Source organism: Gadus chalcogrammus, chromosome 15 (genome assembly GCF_026213295.1).
Source record: "Gadus chalcogrammus isolate NIFS_2021 chromosome 15, NIFS_Gcha_1.0, whole genome shotgun sequence".
NCBI lineage: Eukaryota > Metazoa > Chordata > Actinopteri > Gadiformes > Gadidae > Gadus > Gadus chalcogrammus.
Window position 1 is genome coordinate 15534562 of NC_079426.1, and position 27079 is coordinate 15561640.

A 27079-nucleotide genomic window follows, 5' to 3' on the forward strand; every position below is an offset into this window, starting at 1 on the left:
GCTTCTCCTTCTCCTTCTACTTGTGTGTGGTAAAGAGGATAGTGTGTCCAGATATATGATGGTGATGATTCATTGATAAAGGCAGCAGTGAGTGAGGGGAGGGAGCCATGGAAACCAGGAGGAAACACTGCTCTGCTGTACAGGGAGACCGTCTCCATGCCATCAATCTGGAGACTGCATGACAATATCATCAGCCGCACGCGCACACACCTGTGTTTGATTCGTAAAGTTCTTCGACGGGGCCAAGCGTGCGTCTGCGTCACACCGGCACGGAGGATTATGAAGATGATGATGTTGGTGAAAGCAGAGGAAGGGAGGAGGAGGGTGACTAGACATGTTCGTCATGTTTGGAAGGGGCTCATCCTTTTGTCCACCCCCGCTACATCTGTAAATCTGGTTGAGGCTCGTTTTTTGACTCTCCCTCTTTCTCAGTCCATCTCTTTCTCTCTCTGTGTGTCCTGTGGCAGTGATTAAGTGACTATATGTAAGTTACAGTCAGTAACTTACTTACTGAAACATATCTTTCATCTCATTTTCTAGGAGAGAGCTCTCGTTGGGTTTGTGGATGCTATGCTCATCATTTTGAATTTAGGCAGTACTTTTCCCTTGTCCATCTTCCTGAATAACATGATTTTATACCAGCAATAGTTTGCTACGACTTGAGAGTAACGGTTCATTCTTTTTCAAAATAATTGTTTATTTTGTACACTGCCTTTTCCTGTCCACTGTGTTAGAAGAACGTTGCTCTTACGTTGCTCTTATGTGGCTCTCTGCTGGGTGTGTTTTGCCGACACTCAACGTCGTTTTAGCTTAACAAGCCCGGGGTAGGGGGGATAGTCCTCCAAATGAGGCCCATATGAAGCCCCCCACACTACCAGTCAACAGTCTGCCACCTGACCCTGGGGGACAGCGCTGTTTCTAAAATTACACCCTTCCAAACTGTCATTTCCTCCGCAAAAGAGTTTTAATGGGACAAATTAGCCCTGATAGTTAACATGTGGGTCCCAAATGGTGGTGGTAGGGGGAGGGGGGGAGAGCAAACGTGTGTGTGTGTGTGTGTGTGTGTGTGTGTGTGTGTGTGTGTGTGTGTGTGTGTGTGTGTGTGTGTGTGTGTGTGTGTGTGTGTGTGTGTGTGTGTGTGTGTGTGTGTGTGTGTGTGTGTGTGTGTGTGTGTGTGCGTGCGTGCGTGCGTGCGTGCGCGCGCGCGCGAGAGAGAGAGTGTGTGTGTGTTACCCGGGGGGGGGGGGGAGGAGTTCTGGTATACTTTGCCTGAGCACATGCTAGTGCATATGGACACTCTACCGACTGTTTGATGCAAGGCATTTGTCTGTCTGTCGTGTCTTTTTTGAGTGTGGTGTGAGGCGGCCTGCTCCCAGCAGATGGAGAAGCATTTGTTGACAGTTGACTTGTCGATCCAAACCGTTCCCCCTCTCTCTGGCTCTCCTTGTAAATAAACATTCTTCATGGTTGAAAATGATCTCCTTGCTCTCTTTCTCCTTCTGGAGCGTCCTTGATTAACATTGTTAAGACACGCACGATGCGCTCAGTCTTTCCCTTTCTTTGGATTCTTTTATCACAATAAATTATATTTTACTCATTGTGTGAGTAGTTGGACTCCTTGCAGCCAAGGCTCCAAGCAGAGGAAACCCACAGCATGCGTGCTGTTGGAGTTCCTTCTTGCTGTTCTGGGGTCTGCTCTCTGAGCTTGAATGGAGACCCAGCCAAGTCCTTGTTCTTCTGGCCCTTTCCCAGCCTCCTGTTGCTTCGGTTATTGCAAACTTTTTTTTAAGCTGCATCTGCCAGGAAAATGCGTCTGACATTTTGGTTATGATCTTACAAGTGCTAGCTCTCTCTCTCTCGCTAGCTAGCTTTTATTAACCTCTCTCTTTCAACCACCCAGCCTCCCATTCACTCATTCTTCCGAGTCTCGGCCCGTCCTTGCATCTTGGTGGCTTCGATACTGTATGACACTTAGGAAGGAAAGACTATCAGCTCGTAAACAAGACTAATTTTAGCTTGCTCTCGGAGTGACCCATCATATGTAATCTCCAGCGCATACCGAATGGCCTTGTGTGTGTTTGTCCATCATTCTCTGTATGTGCCTGCCTGGCAGAAGAAAAAATTATAACTAATAACTATGCGAATTGATTCTGCATTAACACACAAATGTCTCTGTGTTATTGGCCTACATGTTTACACCAGTGTTTCTTGGCTCACCCCAGGTGTGGCCGTTCTGCGGTGTACTGGACCCGGGAGATGGCAGCTCGTGCCCTGGTCCCGTTCGTGCTCGTGACCCAGATCCCTGCCACCATCCAGACCCTCCTGCAGGATCTCCCTTCAGAACCGAGAACCAAAAGCCAGCAGAACCACATCCATGGCACGCTGCTGCAGGTCCGTGTCCCAGACCCTCACACGCGCACCACTTCATTCATTCATTGAAGTTAACATTTCCACCAGAATACTTCTAGATAAGCTAAAATAACTAGAAATTCTGAGACCACACCGTTACTGGTTATTCTAAATGATTATTTATTATTGAAATGAATGTGTGTATGAGTGAAGATAATGATACCTGGAAGTGGCTTCTTTTTTTTCTCAAAGGAAAAACTGGGGCTGAGCCTTCTCACAAGTGTTGTTTTTTTTTAAACCAAGTCTTGTTTTAATTCATTGCTTCTGTAATCAAAGCTTATTGAAGTGTGCAAAGAATAAACTATGACATTGAAAGGAGACATAATTCCACATAACTCCACATACGCACGCACACATCCCCCCCACACACACATAGGGACACACTTTCAATCATATATAAAGACGCATAACCACAACAGTCTGGACAACCGCAGTCCGTCGGAGCAGGGCGGCTCTGCTGGTGTGACCGCAAATTAAATACTGTTGAGCTCCGACGCGGTGTGCTGGCAATGCAACTAAACAGTCCCTGGGTCAAGTCACAGGGGGGAACTGGAGGGGTGTGCTGCTTGCTGCCATCATTGGAGTATGGCATCCAGTTGGGGGTTTTGTTATTATTCGAAAGCAGGGTGGTTTTGCAGGGGGCTTGGCCCAAGGGATGTATGACTGTTTCATGTCTTTCGTTTGCTTCCCTCGTCTGGTGGCCACCTTGGATGGAACCTCCCCCTCCTTCCCCTCTCCTATACCTAACCTCCTGCCCCGTCTCACCCCCCGTCGACTCTTCTGCCTCCCTTTTCCTTCCTTTCTTTATTGCATTATATTCTACACCCTATTTCCGTTTCTGTTTTCTTCTCAGTTTTCCTCTTTTATTATAACAAAATATCCAACTTTTTTCACATTTGTTCTTCCCATAGTCCCTCTTGCTCTCCCCCAAATCTCTTTCTCTCTCGTGTTTGGAGACTGAAGATGTATTTCCCCGTGGCAGCTAAAAGAGTGAAGTGTTCTCATGTGGCATGATGGATGAGGTAGAAGAAAGGGTGTTCCCACACACATGTTTGGGATCGAGCAAAGGATTTGCTTCTGCAATCCTTTCTCAACCATTTCATTTCCTTGTTTTCTTTCCGTTCAAGATCAGAGCACACATTTCCATTAATCTAGTATCACACAGACACACACTCTAGACACTTGTTGGAGAGCTGTGTTGCAGTGGCAGCTTCCCTTTTCCACTGTAATTTTAGTGTCTTCCATAATTCAGTGTCTTCCAGAAATTCTCCAGTCTTAAACCTAGACACCAAAAGGATTTACTCACATGAGGTCAATGCATTGCAACCAATCTGGTACCAGTTTGGTCAAAGACCCTTTTGAAATACTTGACATACCTGAATGCCCCGCTCAGGAAGGTATTTAGCATGTCATGCATTGGCTGTGGAGAGAGAAGAGTTCAGCCTGCTTGGTTATATTAGCTCTGATGCTCTTACTTATTTGATTTAGCTCTGGTGCACCACGTTTAACAACACAGTGTGAACCATACAACTGTAACTCTACATTTTCTGAAATCTGAAACCAATTTGCCAGGATGATGATACGCTTTCACATGTAAAGGAGATACAGAGATTAAGTCAAACAGTATCAATGCGGTTGGGCATGAATGGGGGCTTTCTTTGAATTTGACTTGGATCAGTTCCAGCCCCAGTCAGCAGTCTATTGAGCGATTTGTAGTAAATAACCTCATGTGCATTGGTGTCTTATCAGGCCCTAACTATCGCTTATAAAATATTGATATGAATCAATTGTTTGGTTGTGGATGTTGGTGGAAGGATTTATCTCTTTGGCTGGCCTCAATGTTTTGTCTCCCGATTCTAGTCTCAGTATTTCCTTTGTCAGGCCGAATGCCGCTAACCATCTCAAATCCTGCATACTCGTCCATCAGCAGGCTGTTAATGAGGCCTGAGTTACGCGGTAACACTAGCAGGCGCTCACAGTTGGTACGGTGTTGGCTGTCCACCGCGAGGTGCTTTGGAGACCGTGGGGGGGGGGGTGTGAGGGCCAGCAGGAGCCCCCAGGTCAGCCGGACGGACTCCGTGGTCGGGTGGCATGACCCGACAACATTGGTAGTTGCTCTGTCAAATTAAGAAACCGGGCAATAAAGCTGCCATTGTGCGGTTTGTTGTGATTTTGGAATAGAAAGTTGTATTTGCATTTGGTAATTTAGCTGATGCTTTTTAACTACGGTGCCTTTCATGTGAGGCTGAGAACAAAAAATGCATTAAATTAGTAGTAGTAGTTATAAGAACTGGTACACAATCATACATGTTTATAATTCATACTTATAATATAATATGGAGGTCTGCAACTGGATGTAATCAGGATAACATCAGTTATTGCTCCTGACAGAAGACCTGCCTGCATGTGAACTTGTTGTTGCTAAGATGTGAGTAAGACGGCGTCCTTTTATTTGAGTTGGCTGGATGCAAGGGTGTGTCTACATGTGTTTAGTCACCCTATAAAGTCTGTTTATGCTGTCATGATTTGGACAGTGTGTTCAGCCGACGGGCAGGACTTAAGTGGCTAATGTATGCTCTGCCTTGTGTGTCTGTGTGTGTGTCTGTGTGTGTGTGTGTGTGTGTGTTTGCGCATGAGTTGGCACTTGGCATCCACGTGCGTATGACCCATCCTTGTTTTTTTCCGTTGCTTCTATTATTAGCTTTTTGATTAGATCCTTAGTGTGGTCCTCGTGGAGTGACTGTAATTATGTGTAAATAACTATAAGGAAGTCGAGTAATAAATCTGAAGCAGTACTCCACCACAGACACGCCGGAGAGTATGAATTTCCAGCGCTCCGTCGAGCTATAATGCTATGGTGCATCCACCCAGCAGCACGCCAAGATGTGTGTGTGTCTGTGATTTTTGGGTGTGCGTGCGTCACATGGGCGTGCACCATCGCTGCTTTGCTCTGCACCTGTCGAGCAGGGCGGTATCGTCTCGTTGGCGCTCGGCTGCCGTGCATCGGCAGCCTTTGATCGGCAGATCTTCCTGTGTGATAGCATACCTGCCCTGACCCTGGCCCCAAGGAGCCCGGGCCCTGTCCTCCCTCAAAGAACCCCTCTGTTGACACAACCGCCCGAACCAGGCCCTAACGAGCCCAGCGGGTGGGCCGACACTAACTGGACGCGACGCTCGCCCCATCTTCACACGAGGAACCTGCGACCCCTGGGTGATCTGTGCGGGGCCGTGCGGCCGGTTGGATGGAAGCCCTGGTCTATTTCCACAACATGGCCTAAGCCATTCTCTCTGTTAGGAGCTGGGTTGGCTTCTTGTGCTTTCATTTTACCTTTCTCTCTTATCCCCATGTGGGAGCTGGACTCTTTTCACACAAGGTTGGAACAATGCGCTTCTTTTCCTTGGTGCTGCTGATGCAGCATCCACTGGATGTGTTCAGTGGTCGGGCCGGGCGCTTTCACAACTGCTCTCTAGAGTCGAACCAACCCAGGAATGCGTTGGCCTGGCAACCCAGCTGGCCCGGCCAGGACCTGACATCACCTCGGATCAGATACTGGAGTTGGACTTTCAGATTTCCAGTGAAAGTACTCTTTACCCAGAATTTCTGAAAGTGGTTGTCTCGCTGTCTCTACTTAAAATTCTGCTCTCCTGTTCCCTTTAGCTAAATCGATCTAGATATGCATTCATCTATACATCCAAGAGCGAAGTAAATCATAATAAATTGATGTAATTTATTTATAAATAGGCTACCAGACAGCAATCAAATCCCAGTCTGAAAGTTTCCTGCTTTATTTAGGAAACCCTTGTTAAGGGTTAACTGTTGTTTTTATTTAACTTTTTTTTTTTTTAAAGCCCATATTGGATTTCTTGCTTGAAGGGAGATCAGAGATTAGGGCTGAATCTGGGAGGTTCCCAGGCCATCCGGAAATGCTGGCAACGCCACATATAATTTAGCACGGCTCAGTGGAGGAGATACCATCGAGAGCCTTTCAGTGGCTTTATCTACACCAGCAGCAAGCTCCTTACTTCATTTGAGCTTTGCTCTTACTTAGACGTGGAGTTTGTTGGCCAACGGTATTCTGTTTGAGTTTTGGGCATGTTTCACATGCTGCCATTAAGTATCAATGAACGATCAATATCCCGCATGCATCGTCTTAATGCCAGTTAACATGAGTGGTGACAATCTGTAATTTGTGCCAAATAGTCAAATAAATAACATTCCCTACAGGCCTTGATGGTTGGGTAAGAAATGAACATTATGAATAACTGAACAACTGAAAATAGGGCTCCTTTCAAGAACAGTCTGTCCTGTTTTCCTTCAGAGGAACATTGCGTTTAAAAATACAATATCCTTGCCCCAGATCCACTCTTGCCACCAGCATTCAGGACTTTCCCACACACTCGATATTGAAGCGGCACAAACTCTCCTGATGGCGCACAGAAGACTTGGCAAAGTATGCTTTTTTACATCCTTGATTGCATGTCTTTTAACAGTGTGGTTTGTTGTGGAAGTTGCAAAAGGTTACTTTAAATAGGGGTAAGGCGGAATATAGCCGATATCTGCGGTTGACCATAAAGTGAAGCTTTTCTCAGTTTCCTTCTGTAGAACATAGGTCTGGTCCCTGCTTGACTCCTATTAACACAGGCCGGTGGTTTTGTTTGCTACTATTAGCTTGGAGGTGTGATCGTTTTGAATGCTATTCAACCTTGCACTCCCACGGTCATTTCAAGGTCTGCCTCAGAAGAGAAATGTGCATTGGGGTACTCCAGCGCTGCTTTAACGACCAGAGCTCCGCAATGGACGGCAACATTCCCTTATAGAATGTTGTACAAATGTCGGGATGGAGCCAATAAACGTTGAAGCCAGTGTGGGTCATTTCACGTTGGCACAGTTGTCTATAGAAGGTCACAATTATAAACAAACACACATGAATATATATTTGTATTGGTGCTGAGCCTGAATATTAGTTTGTTAGGTCGGTATTCAAACTTCAATTTGGTATATTAATTCTTTTTTTTTATGACCTAAAAATATAAATAACAAAGCTTTTTAATGCATATTTGCACCTGTGATCCACAGGTAGAAGGTTTGGTTACATTTGTCAGAATATCCCAGGGATATTCTGACAAGTCAACTCTTCCTTGGAGGTAACAGTCATCAATATGGCCTTGCCAAACATGAGAGGACTGAATTACCCTTCATTAGTTTGTAGGTTATTCACATATTGGAATCTTTTTGTTGATCAGATGTCGTACTTTGAAACCTGCTGTGTGATTGACACCTGCTGTGTGATTGACATCAAAACCAACAGACATACTTTCAACTAATTGTAATGATAAGAATATTTATTTAAGTTTCTGGGATTATGTAATGTACTAGGGGTACTACAAATTACTGTATTATATATATATATCTATATATATAGATATATATATAGATATATATATATATATATATCTCATACACATCCTCCTCGGCACATAATGAAAATAACTAACGGAACCAAAGGGGCCCGCAGCTCAGAGCCACAATCGCCACTAAATTGACGGCTTGTCACGTCCCGTAAATGAGATAGTTTATCTTTCTGTCTGGAGTGTGTATTATTTTTGTGTGTTTGACTATATATACAGGGTCGTTTGTGTTTATTTATCCTGGTCTTTACTGGGATCCTTTTTAGCCTAATTGGTCTGTTCCTCTGAAGGTCCACACGCTGCCCAGCCTAGCTCTGGGCTTTATGTGACTGCGGACTTATGTGTGTTTTTACTAGACCAAGCAATGACATTTTGTTTCTTTTATATATAATTTACATTTTCACTGTGTGTGTGTCTGTTGTGTGTGTGCGCACGCGCAAGCGCATGAGTGTGTGTACGTGTACAATTGTCTGGTACTGTGCACGGGTCTGTATGCAAATGTGTACCTATTTGTGTTAATATGGTTGTGTTTTGCATTCAAGGGCGATCATATTTGTCAATGTGTTTTAAGCCCTGTGTGGGTCTTGTTCAAGTGTTTGTATACGCATCTACATATTATTGTCCGGGTGTGCGTCTGTCTACGTATGCACCGTTGTGTTCGCTCGGCCTGAATGACTGCTGGTGTGCTCCTGCACGCGGCCGCGTCTGCGTGCGCGTGTGAGCGTGTGGTCGGCGGCGTGGTGGTGGCAGTGGGCGGACTGGCAGGCCGGGCTGATAACAGAGTCTGAGTGTCCCGCGCTTCCACCACCACTATTTTTACCATGCTCATACGGAGCAGCGCTCGACACACATATACACGTCTAGTACAGACACACACACACATACACACACACACACACACAGCAAGCTAAAAACAAGATGTATAAATTGGTTGTGATTCTGCGTTGCAATCGTTGCTGCTGTCATGTGCCAAGGCCTCATGATCAACAGGGTTGCTTTCTGCCCGTTTAACTGAGTTCTGTTTTGAAGGACAAACTGCTTGCATTTCCGTTTTGAGTTCTTTCTTTATTGTCTTGTATGCATTGGCTGGAGGCATGAATGAATCCTCCACATAGTTCAGAGCTTATTTTGTCTACAAACTTGGAATGTAACTAGAGCAAGTGAACAACAGAACAATTGAACACAGATTCTGGTACACGTGGACAGAAACAGGGCCAGCTACACCTGCACCAATCATCACGCCACATGTCTGGATCAAACCCGGAGGATCTTTTCGCCATGGGAACACAGCTTAAGTGTTCTACTATTACAGAAACAAAACGAGGCCTGAAGGAGACCCGGCCCCTCCGGGCCTCACCTTCGGCTCTCTGGAGTGCTGTCTCCTCCCGGCCTCCCACACAGGGGCGTAGCTCCTGGAGCTCTATAAATACTCCTGCATCCCCCGTGCGCGGCCTGCCTGGGCCAGCTGAGCCTCCGACAGGGACTTCCCAGCCCCTGGAGCGCCCAGGGGTGGGTGGCGGGGCTGCATGTTGTTTTATGCGAGCTAGCGGGTGTTGCCTAAGCCTGGAGGCTGCATGGGGGGGGGGGGGGGTAGGGCCGTGTCCAGACCTCGGTGGCCAGGGTTGGTGCTGCGTGGTCTGGCTGGTTTTCCCCCAGCGTGCCTTCCCCGTACGGCGTAATGAATGGCTTCCTGCTGGCCTGCGGCCGTGGCCCCGGGCTTAAAGAGTATACTTAGTTAGACTCAGAATACACACATACACACACACACACACACACACACACACACACACACACACACACACCAGACAGCAGCCAGTCAGCCTGCTTGCCCGTGTCCCTGCCTCTAAATGTTCCCAGCCAACCGCTGCTCCACCTGCTGCTGGCTGGCGCTGGAGCGGGCTCTCACACTGCCACATCAACAAGGCTGAATGATGACCCAGCTGCTAACCTCCACTCAGACATGCTCCCCATTGTGGTGGTCTAGCGCTTTGTTAGACATTGGACTTGATGTATTGTTCGGTTATTTAAGGCAGTGATCCTTGGTGATTTAGTGACGATCTTTGTGTGTGTTGTTCCTCTGCAGGTGCTCTTCCTGTTGCACTCTTACCAAGCAGAGGCACACCGACCGCTGCAAACAGGAAGCGGTATCGGCCACACCCTCCGCCAGCGCATGTGGCTGGCCTCAAGGTAAGCCTAGACACACACCCACAATCACGCACGAGTGAGATGTCCGTGTGTGCGTTAGATAAGCATTCTTCTCTCTCATCCAAGACCTTCTGTGGAAGAATGGTTGCCTTGTCCCGTCATCCCTCAGTCCCTTTCATGTTGGATTCCAGTCCTTCCATCTCAAAGGGAACGTCTGTCTGTACCCCCCCCCCCCCCTCTCCAAAATCTCATGAAGATGTAGCGTAGATTACGCTGATACACCTAGACCCCCTCCTCTATCTGTACACGACCACCACCCAAGAATAAAACAAACAACACTGCCCTACACACAAACGCACACAGTAGGGGTCACTCTCTGGCCCCAGCCTTTCGCTTGGTCAGCCACAGGAGACGCTGTCCGGGATATGAGGAGACGTTTGTGCCCCTCGTGTTGACTCCTATGTCCCCTCCCATCGCAGATGCTGCAGGCAGGATGAATTGCTGTTTTGTCTCTTCACCCGGAAAAGATAGCCCTGTAAACTGCTCACTGAAACACTTTTTGTGTTGTTGCCATTCTTGTCAAGGGCTATCTTGATCCATCTAGATGCAATATGCCACTTTGTATTGCCTCAACAGATTCCTTTCATAATGAAAATCGCTGGTGGAAATCCCCCTCAAGATATTATTCTCTGAAAATAATTGGTTATTCCCGGAAAGAGAATGTTCTATTATAGCGCTTGGCCGACAACACCACGTTCACTGACGGGGTATGTGTAACAGGATGTGAGCCGGCTCCCCCCCGTACGTCCCGGTGGGTGACGCTGCCGCCTTCCCATCGCTTACCTGGGGCTCCTCTGCCCAGTCCTGTAGCCGTTCCTCTGCGACTAGATGAAGCAGAAGCACATAGTTGACCCCCTGGTCCCGTGGCCGCGCAGCGCTACACCGGTGAGCCTTTTAATAAGATGACCAGGTGGATTCCTGGCCGGCCGAGCGGGACCGCTGATTACAGAGTGCGGTGACAGTCTCCGTCACAGCGTTCCAGCTCTGAGGACATAGCGAGTCAACAGGGGGCGGGAGACAAAGAAACCATACCTCCCCCCCCCCCCCCCCCCCCCCCTCTACTTTTTATACAAAAAAAAGTAAATCGAGGAAAGAGGTTTGGGCCACTCATTTGGAGCGGCCACCTTCCAGGGCTCTGGAATGCATTGTTCCTCTGCTGTGAGTCAGAGCTGGAGCTCGCGGGCCGCGGTGTTCTGTTCTGTTTCAAGCTGGCCCTTCCTGCTCGTGACGGGCCAGCGGTGGTGGGTGGGAGGAGGGGGGCCGGCCGCCCGCCCACCTGCATTGCTCACCACCGGCTACTTGTGGCCACGGTACTGACCCCTTAGAGCCCCCTCACTCCCTCCCTCCCCCACGTGGGGTGAGTCCTGACTCCTTAGAGCCCCCTCACTCCCTCCCTCCCCCACATGAGGTGAGTCCTGACCTGCTGGATCCCCCCCCCCTCCCTCCCTCCCTCCCTCCCTCCCTCCCTCCCTCTCTCCCTCCCTCCCTCCCTCCCACATATGGAGCGAGTCCTGACCCATTATTCCCCTCCCTCCCCAAATGAAGATTCATTGTTTGGATAGGGATCTGATGATTCCTGACTTATCGTTGCTGTTTTCCTTTTTTTATGCCACACAGTTATATGCACTCAAATGCAGAAACACACACACAGAAACCCACAAACAGGTTGAAATGGTTTATGTCTGACCCTAAATCAATCTGTCTTCACCTGTGTGTGTGTGTGTGTGTGGGGGGGGGGGGGCTCATGCATGCATGGGGGCTAACGGGCAAGGTGTACATTTGTCCGTGTGTGTTATTAATAAAGCGGGTGATGAAAACGCTGATGTCAGCCCCACACACTGTTCCTCTTGTTCTCACACACACACGCCTCTGGGATTTCACCGCGCTGCGGTCGCGCACAGTGAACGCATATAAATAATATCGTATATAAATAATATACACACACATACTGCCCCGTGCCCACACACAGACGGCCTCGCCACCCCCCGTACGCACAGATAAAAGAGGCAGGGAAAATAGACCGATACATGTGTTTATTGAGACACGCTGAAACCTAAAATTATGTCACACACTCTTGTCGGCACATAAACACAAATACACTGCTGTACACCCATCCTTTCAGCACGTGGCCACACTTTATATAGTGTATAGTATAACGTATACGTGTATAGTTGCCCTTGTATCTCGTTTATGTAAGTGTTTGGCAGGATTGTGAATCACTGGCAACCTAAATGTTTAAACATTGCAAATGGAACATCGTCGACTAGCAGTCAGTCATGCTTTTGTTCTGCGTGTGTGTGTGTCCCATGAGTCAAATATGAAACAGCCAAAAAGCTGCTGGCATCTCATGTGTCTCTAACCTCAATACGTTTATTACAGTAGGATTCATTACAAACAAAATGCACACAGATAAATATAATCAGCCTCCCACCCATATTATCCGATCTGAGATCTCAGCCTTGGGGCCGGGCACGCATCCATTCATGTCATGTCTGAAGCCACCTCCCATTAATGTCGCTCAGAAGCGGCAGCTACTCCTGTTTGTTTCGCTGTGGTCTTTGTCCTCTGATCACAACTGCAGACATTTGCTTGAAGGGCATTGAGAAGACTAACTTTACTTCATTGGGCTCAGCGAACGGTCTACTCTGGTACCGTCTTTTTAATAGCCATAAATACATTGCGTGGACACACACACATACACACACACAGATTCAATCAAAGAAACATACAGGAAATGGAGAGACAAGACAGTGCTGACATGCATGGGAGACGGAAGCCATTAAAAAATGTATTAAAGGGACATTTAGCCTTTTACAAAGTGTCTTATGAATTCAGTTCAGATGATGTAGAGTTAAACATTTGAAAGTACGAGAAAAGTTTTTCCTGTGTATCTATGACATTTCTAATTATTGTAATCCATCATACCAAGAGCTTGGTTGGTGGAGGAACATCTGCTCATGCTTGGAGGTCCTGCAATGGTGCTTTACTGAGGACCTCTATACATGAGACAATCTGTGTTGTCTGCGTCATGCTATCAAGGTATTCAAGAAGGGCTTGTGAATGGCATGATATTATTTCTTGGAGAAAGGCAGTCACAGACCATTACATCGTCTGTAAACAATCACAAATATACATTGTATACACGCACCGACAACGCCATTTCAGTTCGCAGTTCAAGGCTCAAGTCCTCTGGTTTCTGAAAGCAGCCAGTGTAATCAAAACGCAACTGTTGGAGAAGCCTTGTTGTTTTGATTTCACACAGCCAATCCTGTCGTTATAAACAACCGAACCGTTCAACGGTAAAATAAAAAGAACAACAATGAACTAGCTCAAACCTTTGCGGTGAGAGATTAACAACAGCTTCTCCAAAAGTCTGACGTTGAAGCGGTGGGAGGCGGGAGGGGGTCTGGGCTCTGATCATTGTGGTTCCCAGCCAGATGGTCTGCTTCAGTATCCTGGGCTCTCGGTAACGCGCTGCTATTAAAAGTTGGTCGTCGAACTCCAAAACAATACAGATGGTATATAACATGCATTGATACAATATGAAATGTGGTTTGATGAATGCGTTTGTGGATCTTTCCTTGCCCCCATCAGACAGAACTGCTGCGTGGTGACCAGGGGGGCCTACCTGGATGTCCTTCAGTGTCTGTGTGGACCCTTGGCCATCCTTCTCCCAGGTGAGACTCAGTTTACTACCGGTCTGATGGATGGATGGGTGGATGATGGATGGAGTAACAGAGGGATAATAGTCACTCATATTGTCAACCATTTGATTTGAGTTAATAATCTTAAATTGTATCCTAAATTAAAATTGTATCCACATTGAATTGAAACTTTATGGCAGCAAGGCACATGAAGAATGTAGTCTAGACGTTTCCAAAATCGGTAGGGTTTTTCCAAATTAACCTGTCTTTCCGTTTTGAGTACAACCAGCCACTTATCCGTCAGTGCCATCCCATAGGCTGTGTGTTAGGAGGAGGATCACTGAAGAGTGCCTATATGCACCACTGCTAGCCGCTTTCCATCAACGGCTGCTAAGTTTATCTTGTCACCAGACACAAGGGACTGTTGTTTCCACCACTTGCTGAGAAGCTCCCTGTTGCGGTGCACAGTTCAGATGGGCCTGTGAGCGCGCACTGGCTGTTCTGCCCCGACTAATGCCTGACACAAGCCGGTCAGTTGTATGGCTAAGTGCAGACGCGTGTGTCTTTGAGTGTGTGTGTGTGTGCTGGGCACATGCGTGTCTGTGTGTCTGTGTCTCTGTGTGTATGAGTTGCACACGTGTGTGTGTGTGTGTGTGTGTGTGTGTGTGTGTGTGTGTGTGTGTGTGTGTGTGTGTGTGTGTGTGTGTGTGTGTGTGTGTGTGTGTGTGTGTGTGTGTCTGTGTTTGTGTTGAACACATGCGTGTTGGTGTGTGTGTGTGTGTGTGTGTGTGTGTTGAGGGAGGCGACTGCACAGGGCAAGAATGTGAAACCAAATGTGAGCGCTCTTGGACAGATGGTCAGAATGTGCCTTTGACCCAGTTAAACAAGTGTACTACACACATACACAAACATACATACACATGCATACACACAGAAACAATTGGGTTTGGTTGGGTTGCCATGTGCCCAACACATGCTATAGTTGACGTTGGAAATCACACACATTTTCCCATGACAAACCAAAAGACTATGGATTCGGTCTCTCAGACATTTACCATTACCTCTCACTTCCACATGTGATGGTCACAAACATTACTCTCTGTGCCTTTTGCAAAATTACTTATTTTCTCTCTGCATTTGTTCCTGAATATCTATTCAGGTAAAAACCACAGACTCTAGGAGGCCAAATCAAAGCAGAACTGTGGGCACATGGACAGGATGGCACATTTTAAACTAATGACACTTATCACTGAAGATGTAGCCTTCATCTTATTTGTGGCATGTTGATTCACAGTAAAACGGCCTCACAAATGTAAATTTATTTATTCTTCTTCATGTTGCTCCAAGCTACTATTGCTACCTTCTCAAAGCAGAACCAATCTCAGTCCAAGTTACTGAGTAAATCTGTTTTGTTGGAGTATTATCACGTTGTAGCTGTGTCTCGTGAACCCAAAATGACCTTGCCTTACTCCCTATGTTCCCTCGAGTGATCAGGGACAAAGCAGTAGATTTCCATTGTTGAATGGCGGAGGCAGCTTTTCACAAACAAGCTAGCATGTCCCGGGACAGCATCCTTCCTAGCAAGGGGCTCGAATAACCCAACCCTAGCATTGACGCTGACGCTTCCCCTGTTCACGGATAAGCCACTTCATGTGGACCGTACCCCTACACCACACTATGTGCCCATCATCATGTGTGTTTGGAAGTATTTAAATCCACGTTCAAACTGACCATTGGTGGGCATTTTGGCCTAGTCAGTCACTGACTGCTGCAAGCAAGGTTGTCCCTCTGAGTCACTGGTCAGGTAACTGGTCATTTTTTCCTGCACCAGGTCATTTTAAGCCAGTAAACCAGTTTAATGTGGCAAGCAAATTTTTGGAACGCTCCAGCCATTACGGCTGCCAGGGAAAGAGGTTTTGTTGCCTACTGGTATTTATATCACCAAAGGAGGGCTGTGAAGACACATGAAGAACAGACAGAGGGACACACACGTGAACACACACACAGACTCCTCGTCAGACACATAAACATACATGGACACATGGCCTTAAAGGTAATTAGAGGGAGGGACCCGAGCAAATTGTGAAGCTACGTGATTATGGGAAGGAGGAAGCTCCTCCACACACACACACACACACACACACACACACACACACACACACACACACACACACACACACACACACACACACACACACACACACACACACACACACACACACACACACAGAGAGTGTCTGGGGTTTGTTTTTCACAGTTTGGGTAATTCAGGCCGAGTCTGATGTGAAATCCAGCTGTGTGTGCGTGTGCACTGGGGTCGCGCACACACGTCTCTCCTCTGCCCTCTGTTAACATGGTGGAGCACGTGTCTACCACCACCACATTTATTTTATGATTTAACTGCACACTTGGTTGGCGTGTTGGCGGTGCCCTGTCTTGTGATGCCAATGTAGCACAAGCTCCAACGCTAGTCCTGGCATCCGATCTGGTCAACACCAGACCTGCATGAGAGGTTAGAGTCCTTGTTGGAAAGGCTCTGGGCAAACATTTAGTATCACTGTTTTTCTTGGTCTTTTCAAACCATGGCATTATTCAAACGTGATGACTAAAATACTCCCGTACAGATGCGTCTTTGTCATAAGTAGTCAGGCTCTAAAGATTGTGAATTTGGCTCTGGTAGAATCTGACTGTCTGCATTCTGAATGGAAAAATCCCATTCATTTTCCTGTTGACGTAAGGGCTGGATGGACTATTGGAAACACCTCCAGTTCTCCTGCTTAAACAATTTGTGCAATCAAGAATGATGATAGGACTGAGAAAATGGAATTTATTAAAAAAAGGATCATCTTCTCCAAAAGATGTCCTTTCCCGTGAATTCAATTTAGTTTCCAGAAAATAATTTGGCAATGGAATTCTTTCCTTCTATGTTTAGATTTACATACAATTTATATTTAATGCAATGATGTATTTACATTATGAATGTAATTGCTAGGTTGTTTGTGCTACGACGGTACTCACCTGAACTAGCATTGCGTGGTAACGTTCACGGTAAATTATGTTTTATTAGCACTGTGCATAGCATTTGGAGAACTGCAGTTTAATCTTGAGACTGCTAAGCTCCTGGGCCAGAAACCAGAAAGTGTGATGGTCTGATTTCAAAGTGTATCCTCCTGTTTTGTTAGCGTATATTGTACCGAAAGGTAATCGGCTTCAGAAGAAGATTTTAACAGATGTTTTTTCTACAGGGGCCAGTATACTACACAGGTTTGATTTCAAACCTTTACAGACACTTTGTCTAAGGATATTGGTGTCCTTACAGGACGTATTTTGCTTGTCTTCCCACCGGCTACAGGAACATTTTATTTTACCAGGGCTGGCTGAGTTTGCGTTCACTGTTGGCCAAGGAGGGATACTGACAATGGGAAGACGATGCTGTCATTGTAGTTATCGGTCCTCTCCTGGATCTGAGATTATTGGATTCTGCCATCAAACTTAAAGATCCAATGGCATGAAAATTTCCCTTTCTGAGGTTTTCTAACATTATTATGAATTCCCCTAGCCTGCCTATGCTTCCACAGTAGCTAGAAATTGCGTTGGGTGTAAAACGAGCACTAGGCATTCTGCTCCACCTTTGAAAAAACTAAGCTCAGACGCGTCGTTTTGGTATTTTCCCTGTGTGTCGTCATAAGGGGAGAGGCCACCTCCCCTTTCTCTGCCTTGCCAGCCCAGAGAATTTGGCCCGCCAGTGAGACAATTGACAATCGGGGGAAAGGAATGGCTTTGACTCCCTAAAGTACATGAACCACGACATGGAGGAGAAAGGGATTGTTGCCCGCGATTGTCTCCCGCTTGAGCCCCGCTGCCAAGGGACCACCGCCTCGGTGCTGCCCGCTGCAGGAGGCGGTGGTGCCTAAGCGCTGCCCGCTCCCTCGGCTTCAAGGCTCCAGCAGGTATCAATCGCGCTCAACAATCCCTTTCTCCTCCATGTCGTGGTTCAGTCTACTTCAGATAGATGTGGACGTGGAAGAACCAGAGACGTCGGAGAACCCGACGCAGTCGTTTGAGATTTAGATATCTATGTATAATATGATATCATTTAGATATAGAGCTCCAGGACTCCCGCCGGAGCACCACAAGGCTGTTTGCGCCTTGCCATTGCGATGCATCCACTGTAAACAGAGCGCATGGTAAAGTGGCCGCAAGCTGCTCAGGGCCACCCCCCCACCCTCCTCCTTGACCCGCCTCTCTCCTCCTGATTTGTATTAAAGATACAGACACAGAAACGGCGCGTTTTGGGTAAGCTCAACGTGCGACTGCCTCGTAGTGGCTGTAATTCTGCACCACGGCTGAATTTCGGGAACGTCTTCAAATACTGTGTTAGGGGCCCACTAATATCTATATTAAAGAATTCATAAAGTAGCATGCCATGGGACCTTTAAAATATTAATCCACAACGTCTGAATTTACTGACTAATGTCAGTTTAACTTTGTTTTGGTAAAAGTTTTGAGTTACTTTGTTCTAGTTGCCTGCTTGCATCTCTCGGTTCAGTATTTTTTAGACTGTTACTTATAAAATGTATGGTTTCATTTAAGAGTGAAGACAATAATTCTCGTTATGTTGTGACACACTTGTTTATTCATATTGTTAGGAGGGTTCCTCTTGAATGTGTCTGCATGCGGGTTTGACATAGATGCACAAATGCCTGACAAATCTGTTCTGTTTTTGCATGTTTAGGAACATGGCACAATGCAGAAATGTATGGCACAGTGTTTTTAGGAGTTGAAACACACACACACACACAAGCACACACACTTACCGTAGTCATTACCGACCCCTCCCCATTATGTCCACTCTTGCTGTGGTCACCCAGCGGACCCCCCTTTGAGGATCAGGTTCCATAGTAACCTGGCCCATCTCCACGGTAACCTGGGCCTGTCTCCGGAGGAATGCATCATTTTTTTTGCCGCTCTTTTGACTTGGCCCATGTTGAGTTCAGCTAGATTGAGTTCCTTGTGTGTTTGTGTGTGAGCCGTATATGTTTGTACGTGCCTGCACAACTGTGTTTGTGTGGTGCATTCGTGTGTGTATGAAAATGTGTGTGTTTGATAAACTAATTGACTTTGGCCGGATTTCATTCTGTGTGTGTGTGTGTGTGTGTGTGTGTGTGTGTGTGTGTGTGTGTGTGTGTGTGTGTGTGTGTGTGTGTGTGTGTGTGTGTGTGTGTGTGTGTGTGTGTGTGTGTGTGTGTGTGTGTGATAAACTAATTGAGTTAGCTGTCAAAGCGGGCTCTGTGCAGCCTCCAGGAGGGACTGGCTGCGAGGGGAGCAGCTTTAGAAGGGCATCGGGTTACCCAATAACCGCTACTACCGGATTACACTTAGATTTCAGAGGAAATCTGTGTGTGTGCGCGTGCGGGCACGTGCACGCATGTGTGTGTGTGTGTGTGTGCGTGTCTGTGTGTTTATTTGCTGGTCCTTCATTCACTTAAGGGTGTAAATTCCCAGGGGGCTGAGTCGGCGCAGGCAGGCCTGGCCAATAAAAAGGTCAGACGAGAAAAGGGCATCTCCCCTCCTGTGTATCAGCTCTCTGCTCCCCCTGGACCGGCAATCTGTTTATTGGTGCTGTTTGTGCTCTTTGGCCCCAATTTCGAATCTTGTTTTTTCCTGTTTTATCCCGGTTTGTTGTTTTATGGGGAAGATTAGCGCTGTGTCTCTCGTAGCGCTCAATAGACCCCATACCGATATCCTACAGTAAAAGTAGCCTGCTGGGGGAGGAAAGTGAAATGGTTATGATAGTTGACTCCCAGTCAAAAGGCTGTCGGTTCAAAGCCTATTGGTGAAGTCTACCCGTAGGAACCAGCCTTACCCTCAACTCCCTTTGTATAAAACCATCTGCTAAACGACTAGTAAATAGAAGACTTTTTCTAGCATTGGTTCCTGCACCATCACAAAGGAAAGTGGGACCATTACTCTGTGTGCATAAAGTGGAAACTAAGGATGAAGACACAATAACACAAATAGCCAAAATACAACTAATGTGGCTTCAGAGTTGCGGTCTCAGATGAAGATGGAATGTATTCTCCACTGCCAGGTTCGTTGTAAACAGATAATGCTGTCTGGACTTCATTTGTTAAAGTAACTGCATCTGCCATGAAGAAAAACCCAGGGGGGTATTATGCACTGGGCCCTGGGAACTGAAGCCCACCGTACATCATCCATATCGTCTGCTGAGGATATGCCCTTGAGCCAGGCACTAATCCCTTCCTTGCCTTCTCCCTCAAGTTATCCCAGAAGATAAACCAGTGGTCCCAGTAAGTGATAAATGTCTCCTCTCATATGTTTTGGGTTCCAGACTCCGAGGTCCTTGAGCTACGCAGAGAGACCCTGGCCGTGTTGGCGGCCTCTGAACTGCTGGGCCCCTGTGGACCCCCGACCGTCGCCACCGCCTCCCTTCTGAGCTCTCTGGGGCCCGGCGCGGTGCAGTACCTGCTGAGCCTCACCCGCGTGGCCCTCAGTGCCAGCCTCGAGGGGCCCTGGAGACCTTTGTGGGCAGGGAACCGGCTCCTGGAGAGCGTGCTGCGGGGGCCCCTCTACGAGGTGAGGGAGCTGGTGCTGGACGGGCTCCTGGAGAAGCTTGATGAGGAGGAGGTGGAGGAGCAGCAGGAGGAGGAGGAGGAGTTGGCGCAGGAGAGACGCAGCTGGTTGGACAAGTCTACTCTGTTCACCCTGAGCAGCTTGGCTCTGAATGAGACCCACCACCAGTGTCTGGCCAAGGTGGGCGCGCGCACACACACACACACACACACACACACACACACACACACACACACACACACACACACACACACACACACACACACACACACACACACACACACACACACACACACACACACACACACACACACACACAAAACGACACACACACAGTTGAATGTGCATTGGTTAGATGTATTGCAATTAGCCTGTACCTTAATACAGTGTTATCCATGTGTCATCTTCCCTTTCTCCCATATGTGTGTGTATACATAAGGGTGTGTGCCTTTGACTCGTACGTTCTCAGAGATGAAACGATCATAACAACTGGGGCTTAGTGAGCTTTTGGCAAGAAGAAGGGGCCAGGGCAGAATGAACACATCTCCTCTCATTTTACACTCGTTCCTGATGACAATTTCTTGCAAATTGATTACACGTCCAAATCCATATTCCAGAGGCTTGCGTGAGAGGCTAATTGGTGGCAGGAACCCATGCCAAGCATCTTCGCTAAAGGGCTATCCCCCACCCCCCCTCATCGCTCTCTTTCCCTTAACCTGTGTGTCTCTTTCTCCCTCTGTCTTTTCTCTCCTTGATTATACAACATCTCTCACCCACTCATTCTCTCTCCCAAGATCTCACACCCTGATTCTTTCTTTCTCACGCAACACACACACACACAGGGACCACACGCACTCGCACACACTATATTTTTTAAGGTTCTGCGCTTTTACAGCTTTTGTTTTGTTCGGGTAAATGCAGGTCTTTAAATCCTCCTGTTTCAGTGTTCTGTGTTCAGAAAGCCTCATTCAAACCTCGCCTCTGCTCTGCCCTGCCCTGTCACTCCCATCACTCCCCGTCATCAACCCTTTCCCAGAACTTAAGCCCAATCGTGTGTGTGTGTTTGTGTTATTTTGAAACTGATGCGTGTCTGTGCGCTTCGTATTTGCCTAGGACGTCTGGTGTTAATGCTGCGCGCGGCTATATTCATAAGCAGAGCGCTGTTGTGCCGCTTTACTGCCCAGCCGTTAGTGCTTAAGCGTGGGCCCGTTAAGCCGCGCCCGCCGTGCTCCACGGCCGTGCCAGCCAACAAAAGCCGCCTGCCATTTGTTTGGTGGGGTCGGGTGAGGGGAGGACTGGCAGCTGAGTGGAGCGGTAGTGTGGGTCCGTTTAAAAAGAAAAAAACATGCCTTGAAGTGAAATGATTTTGTCAGGACTTTATATATCTATATTTCCAGGTCGATATGCATGTAACGTTAACAAGCATTGAGAGAGTCTTGAATTACGTCTATCCAAGTCAGTTTCTCCCAGCTCTATGCAAGGTGTTGGACTCTTGAGATGTTAGGGCCTTGAAAGTTTAAGGTTTTTTGCTGACTTTGGCCAGAGTTTTTGTGTGTTGCTGCACGTGACTGAGCCCTATTTATTTGTGTTTGTGTGTGTGGGGGTGGATGTCTGTGTCTGTGTAGCAGCAGTCAGGTGCAGAGAGGGGTAGGCCAGCTGGATTCACAGATCCCACTTTGCTATATCAGGGCTGAATCACAGAGACGCAGAGAGACGGACAGGCCCTGGCCAGTCCCAGACAGACCCACGTGTTTAACAAATAGAAATACAGGGAAAGAGAGGGAGAGAGTAATAGCCAGACTGGCCAGGAGAGAGGGAAAGGCAGGCAGGCAGATGCTAGTGCCATAGGTTCTGGTAGCAGCTCTCACTTTCCTTTACTGCTCACATGCATGAATATATTCTGTATGTATGCGGACATACAGCCATATTGTTATCATTCAAAGGTTTTTTCACATTGAATTATCTTGGATAGCATGCACACAGTTGCAACAGCTTAGTGGCACTGCTTGATTATTTCTGAAAGTGAGAATCCTTTTAACCATGAACATAATGGATCGAATAACAGACACCACCACCACCACCACCACCACCACCACCACCACCACCACCACCACCACCACCACCACCACCACCACTGTTGTCCAGACCCGATAAACATGGTTGGATGGATGGATGGACAGAAGTGCTGCCAAACCTAGTGGGGTGGCAAAACTAGAGAAAACATTAGGAGACAGACACATTGAGAAATGCAGGAAGTAAGCTTACATCTCGCGCCAGGAGATGTACAACGGAGGTCACCGTGTGAGTGTGTGTGTGTGGGGGGGGCTGGCAGCTGTGCTCCTCGTGGTTAAGGGTGTGCATAGGGAGGATCTGCCCGGCATGGCGCTCTGGTAAAAATACTCCAGGGCTCCCGGCCAGCCAGGCAGTAAAGACCAGAGGACACCAAAGCTGTGTTGAGAGATCGGCAGAAGCAGCCCCACCGTTATCCCTACCAAACGCGCGTGTCTGTCTGTGTGTGTGTGTGCGTGCGCCATATGGAGATCTACATATGTGTGTATGTACGTATATATATATTTGATGTTCTATTTTGGATGGGGGTTGTAAATCTTGCTCAGTTGCCCCATCATTTCTGTGCAATGGCTGCGCTGATGTGACCAGATTAAGTTGCATCTCTCCGGCTGAATTCCCCACTGCTGACCTTTACTCTCCGGTTACTTTGGGGTCTTGGGGTGAGACAATATTGAGTGAGACAATATTGAAGAACTCATGACTGTTCACTGCCACATTGAAGCCATTAGGAATTTGTCTTTTGCTATATAGATAATTTTTTTTTAAATTATTATTATTATTTATATAAATATATATATATATATATATATATATATATATATATATATTTATATATACACATTCTTATCTATGTATCATTTCTGGCTAGATGTTATTGTGAAGTCTATTTGGTTTCATTCGAAATGAGCAGCATGTATTCCATGCTTTCATCACAATATGCTTTACTTGTAATTATGCACGGCACTTTTTCCAATGACACTGCATAACACGCACCCCAGAGTGTCAGCCCTGGGGGGTAAATGTCAAGCAACTGAAGGAAAATTAGTTTGCCCTTTGTCCCAATTACTGGGTCAAAACATAACAAGCGCCCAGCAAACCCTTGACCCTCTGCTAATTTATCTAGGAATATTCTAATCTTGGGCACGACAGATCATCTCATACCATTCTCATTATAACCTGGGTACTGCTACTTAGATTTGGAAAATATGCACTCGCTCCCACAAATATTTTGTACAAGCGGGTCAACGTTAATTCACTCCTTTGTCAACATCTACCGTCAGCATATGATTATTTTTGGCTACAAGCTATTCTATGTTTGTCTAGTCTCTCCTGCCTTCTGTGTATATGAAACATCCTTCAGTACCCTTAAAGTATTCTAATGGCCCCTCTGTCTCTCGCACCAACTACCATCTTTCCTGTTTCTTTGGCCCGCTCCTCTCACTCTCCTCCCCTCCTCCTCTGCTGATTCCCAGAGTCTACGGGTCTTGTGCAGGCTCAGCTCCCATGGTGAGGAGATCCCCTGGAGGGATGGAGACCAGCAGCTGTCTCATATCCACGTTCTGTCTCACCTACTGTCCCTGGTCCAAAGTTCGGCTCATAGGTGAGTACAGAGCCTTATGTGTGCATCCCCTTCTTCCCCTGCGATCGGCCCAACCTGCCAAGTTTTTTCGAGAAGAATTCACACTTTTCATCCATGACCCTTTTAACATGTGTTCTGGACGGATGCTTTTTCTGCATGGTTTCTTAAAAGCATTGCAACAGAAAACTTGATAGCTAGTACCAGGTCCTTTGACCGGAGTATACTTGGAGTAACAGCTTTACTGTTACCTTTACGCCTGATCAAGTGACAGGTAAAGCAGCCCAGCCAAGCATAAGATAAAACCCCAGCACCTGGATGCCCGGGCCTTTAAGCTGTGATGGATGAACTTAGAAATGGATGTCTTTCAGGGCAAAGCCCCCCCCATGATCACAATGTTCCCTCCTCCCCCTACCTTTGTCTGTGAATGGGCCCTCAGGAGGCGGTGGCAGGCCCGCTGACACGCTGGTATTCAGAGCCACAGTCCGTGGAGCAACATATAGGTTTACACACTGCACCTTAACCCTACACCTGGACACAGGTGCGCGCCACTAGGGTGTGGATGTGTGTGTGTGGATTCATTTCACAACTAAACATGACAAAACACGCATGTCTCTTGCGACAATATTGAGCGTATAGAGGCAGGCACAAAGAAAAACGCCCTGATTTCTCTCCTAAAAACACGGTGTGTTTTTAGGTGTGTTACTGTGGGTTAAAAAAGCTACCGCCGTGTGCTGTTCTCACTCTGGACAAATGAGTAGGAGGAGTTCAAATGTTTTGAATTACAAAGCATATCGTCACACTGTAAAGGCCCCCCTTTGCCTCCGAGCACACAGCTATCCCCCATCAACGCCGGATCCGCTTTCCCTTTGGAGGGGCTGGAGGGTTATGATTAAAGTGAGGAGGGGGTCCTATTGGGTTGCTGCGTGTTCTTGTCCCCCTGTGATTGAATGGCACTTGGAACCATTGTGTTGCTTAAAGTAGTGGTGGAGTACCAGCACACGTCCATTGTGGACCGTAACTCAATACATCGGGGTGATTTGGTTGCTGGTGGTATTGAGGGTGGGGGGAATTCCTGTGTGTCTGTGTGTGTAATAAGGCCCTTCCTTATTTACAGAGTATATCCTGGCATAATTTAACCACAAAAGTAAAAATATTATAAGGTGTGCTTAGATGGGGATAGAAATAACCCAGGAATTCAAACCCTGCTGACTGCTGTTCCCCTGGTCTCTTGTGGATTTGTTTGTAGTGTGGAGCTGCTCTGCGATGCCCTGACGCTGGCCTCACGACTGCTGGTTCAACTGGTGACCTCTGACCCCCAGGTAAGCCTCCTGCCTGAATGCATGACTCCTGGCACTATGGTGAAGGCTGATAAAGAGGCTGTGCTGGCAGATAAAAATCAAAGGGACCTTGGAGCAGAAATGTCCCGGGCGTGGCCGATGTCAGGGAAAATCACCTCCCGCAAGCGGCCAAATGCTGCGCAGTATTTTTAGCCGGGGTTGGTTTTTAAGCAGTGACGACGCAGCTTCACTGCTGCTGAACAACCCTGCGTTCTCATGTTTCTTTCTGCCTCCAAAGTCTGTGTGTAATGATAGTATTTTAAAGCCAAAAGGAAGGTACTGCCACATTATCCTTTCTTGCACATTATCCTTTCTGGCACATTTCCCTTCTTGCACATTATCCTTTAGCAGGGTCTCTTTTGTTTTTCATACGTGTATTGTGTCGCACAGACCTTGTGCGCTAGTGACCTCCCGACCCTTTGGGGGAGGCTGGTGTGTGGATGCTGTGGCGACGACCATCCAGCAGAGGTGAAGCTGGCGGTCACTGAAGTGCTGGTGAACTCCACCACGCCCCTGTTGGCCAGCCCCACCCTGCCTCTGGGTGAGTCCCGGCCACACACTCCTTTGTCTATCAGAAAGCGGTGGCACCCTGGCATAGGGTTTATCTTTATTGTATGGATTTGTATCTTAGTTTATTGTCCTTTTACCTTTACCTAACCTTTTTTCATTGTCCCCAGCAAATTATTTGCTGAAACTTCTAAATTGAAGAAGCTTTTGTGATATAATGTTGTTGTTTTTTTTATGTGTGTCTGTGTGTGTCAGGCCTCTCTACCACGCTGTCTTTGTGGCGGAGCCTGCTGACACTGCTACAGGATGAGGATCAGGAAGTGCGCGACTCTGCTTCGGACTTCATTTCCCATGTTGCACCACACCTACTCCATTCAGGTACAAACCAACAGCCGGGCATAGCCTTCTGTATCATTTGTGCTTTTTCCATGCCAGCTACTATCCAGGAAGGAGGGCTTACAATGAGTCCTTGCAGGATTGCACAAGCCAAAATGTATATTTGAAACAGAGCTGAATATTTTCTGGCCTGCTATCTCTTGTCTGTGTCCTGTGTAGGAGATACTTCTGATCAGGCATCGCAAGGGATCGCTAACTGCATGATCAATTCTAACCCATTAATCAATTGACCCATTTCACCCCCGGGGTCAATAAAGTATTTCTGATTCTGACTGAAACACCGGCCTTGTTTGCAAACATCAAGCACCATCTATTACAAACATGGTACGTCGTTTGCTCACCTACAGAGAACACATGGCGCGAGAGCAACATGTTGACTTTACTGCTGATAAACACATGTTGACGTTTTTTGGAGCACTGATGACGTAGTTTCTCGCAATGGTTGATTATTGTGGAATGTTCCTGGAACAAAGAGCTTTAATTCCCGCTCTGCTTTGGGTCTTCTGGCTCGTGTGTATGTCCGTGTGTCTCTGCGGTTATTTGTCATTGTGCAGAAATGTGTGATGTTTGTCTTTTGAAGACAAAGATTGGCTTGAGAACGCAAACAATGAACAACACATTGGCAGCTATCAGAGTCCCATCACGTCGTAAAGTTCTCGCACACCGTTTTGTCACCCAGACAAACCCATTCAACCGGACGAGCGACATCTGTCAGCCCCGCCGTCGTCACAACAACCCCGAGTGTGACTTCCTGTAAACTCCGTCGTGCATACGTCCTGAGGCCCTGCCCAGGCACGTCTCTATTTTTTCTTTCCCGCATCAATAGAATCTGCCAAGGCGTCTTGCCCAACTCCCACTCTCTGGAATTCTGTTATTCTATGCTCATGCCCTTATCCTTATCTAATCCTATCTTATCTGGTGTTATTCTA

At 47.2% G+C, this 27079-nt stretch overlaps 1 protein-coding gene across 1 annotated transcript in view; it reads left to right on the top strand.

Moving 5' to 3' along the window:
• The window catches only part of thada (THADA armadillo repeat containing), a 69017-nt gene that overhangs the window by 34574 nt on the left and 7364 nt on the right, over positions 1-27079 (top strand). Inside the window, exons 29-36 of the mRNA XM_056608810.1 lie at positions 2223-2391; positions 9902-10005; positions 13618-13700; positions 20020-20441; positions 23804-23931; positions 25157-25229; positions 25638-25788; positions 26010-26132. Of these exons, the coding sequence (XP_056464785.1) occupies positions 2223-2391; positions 9902-10005; positions 13618-13700; positions 20020-20441; positions 23804-23931; positions 25157-25229; positions 25638-25788; positions 26010-26132 (1253 nt within the window). The remainder of the gene's footprint in view (positions 1-2222; positions 2392-9901; positions 10006-13617; positions 13701-20019; positions 20442-23803; positions 23932-25156; positions 25230-25637; positions 25789-26009; positions 26133-27079) is intronic.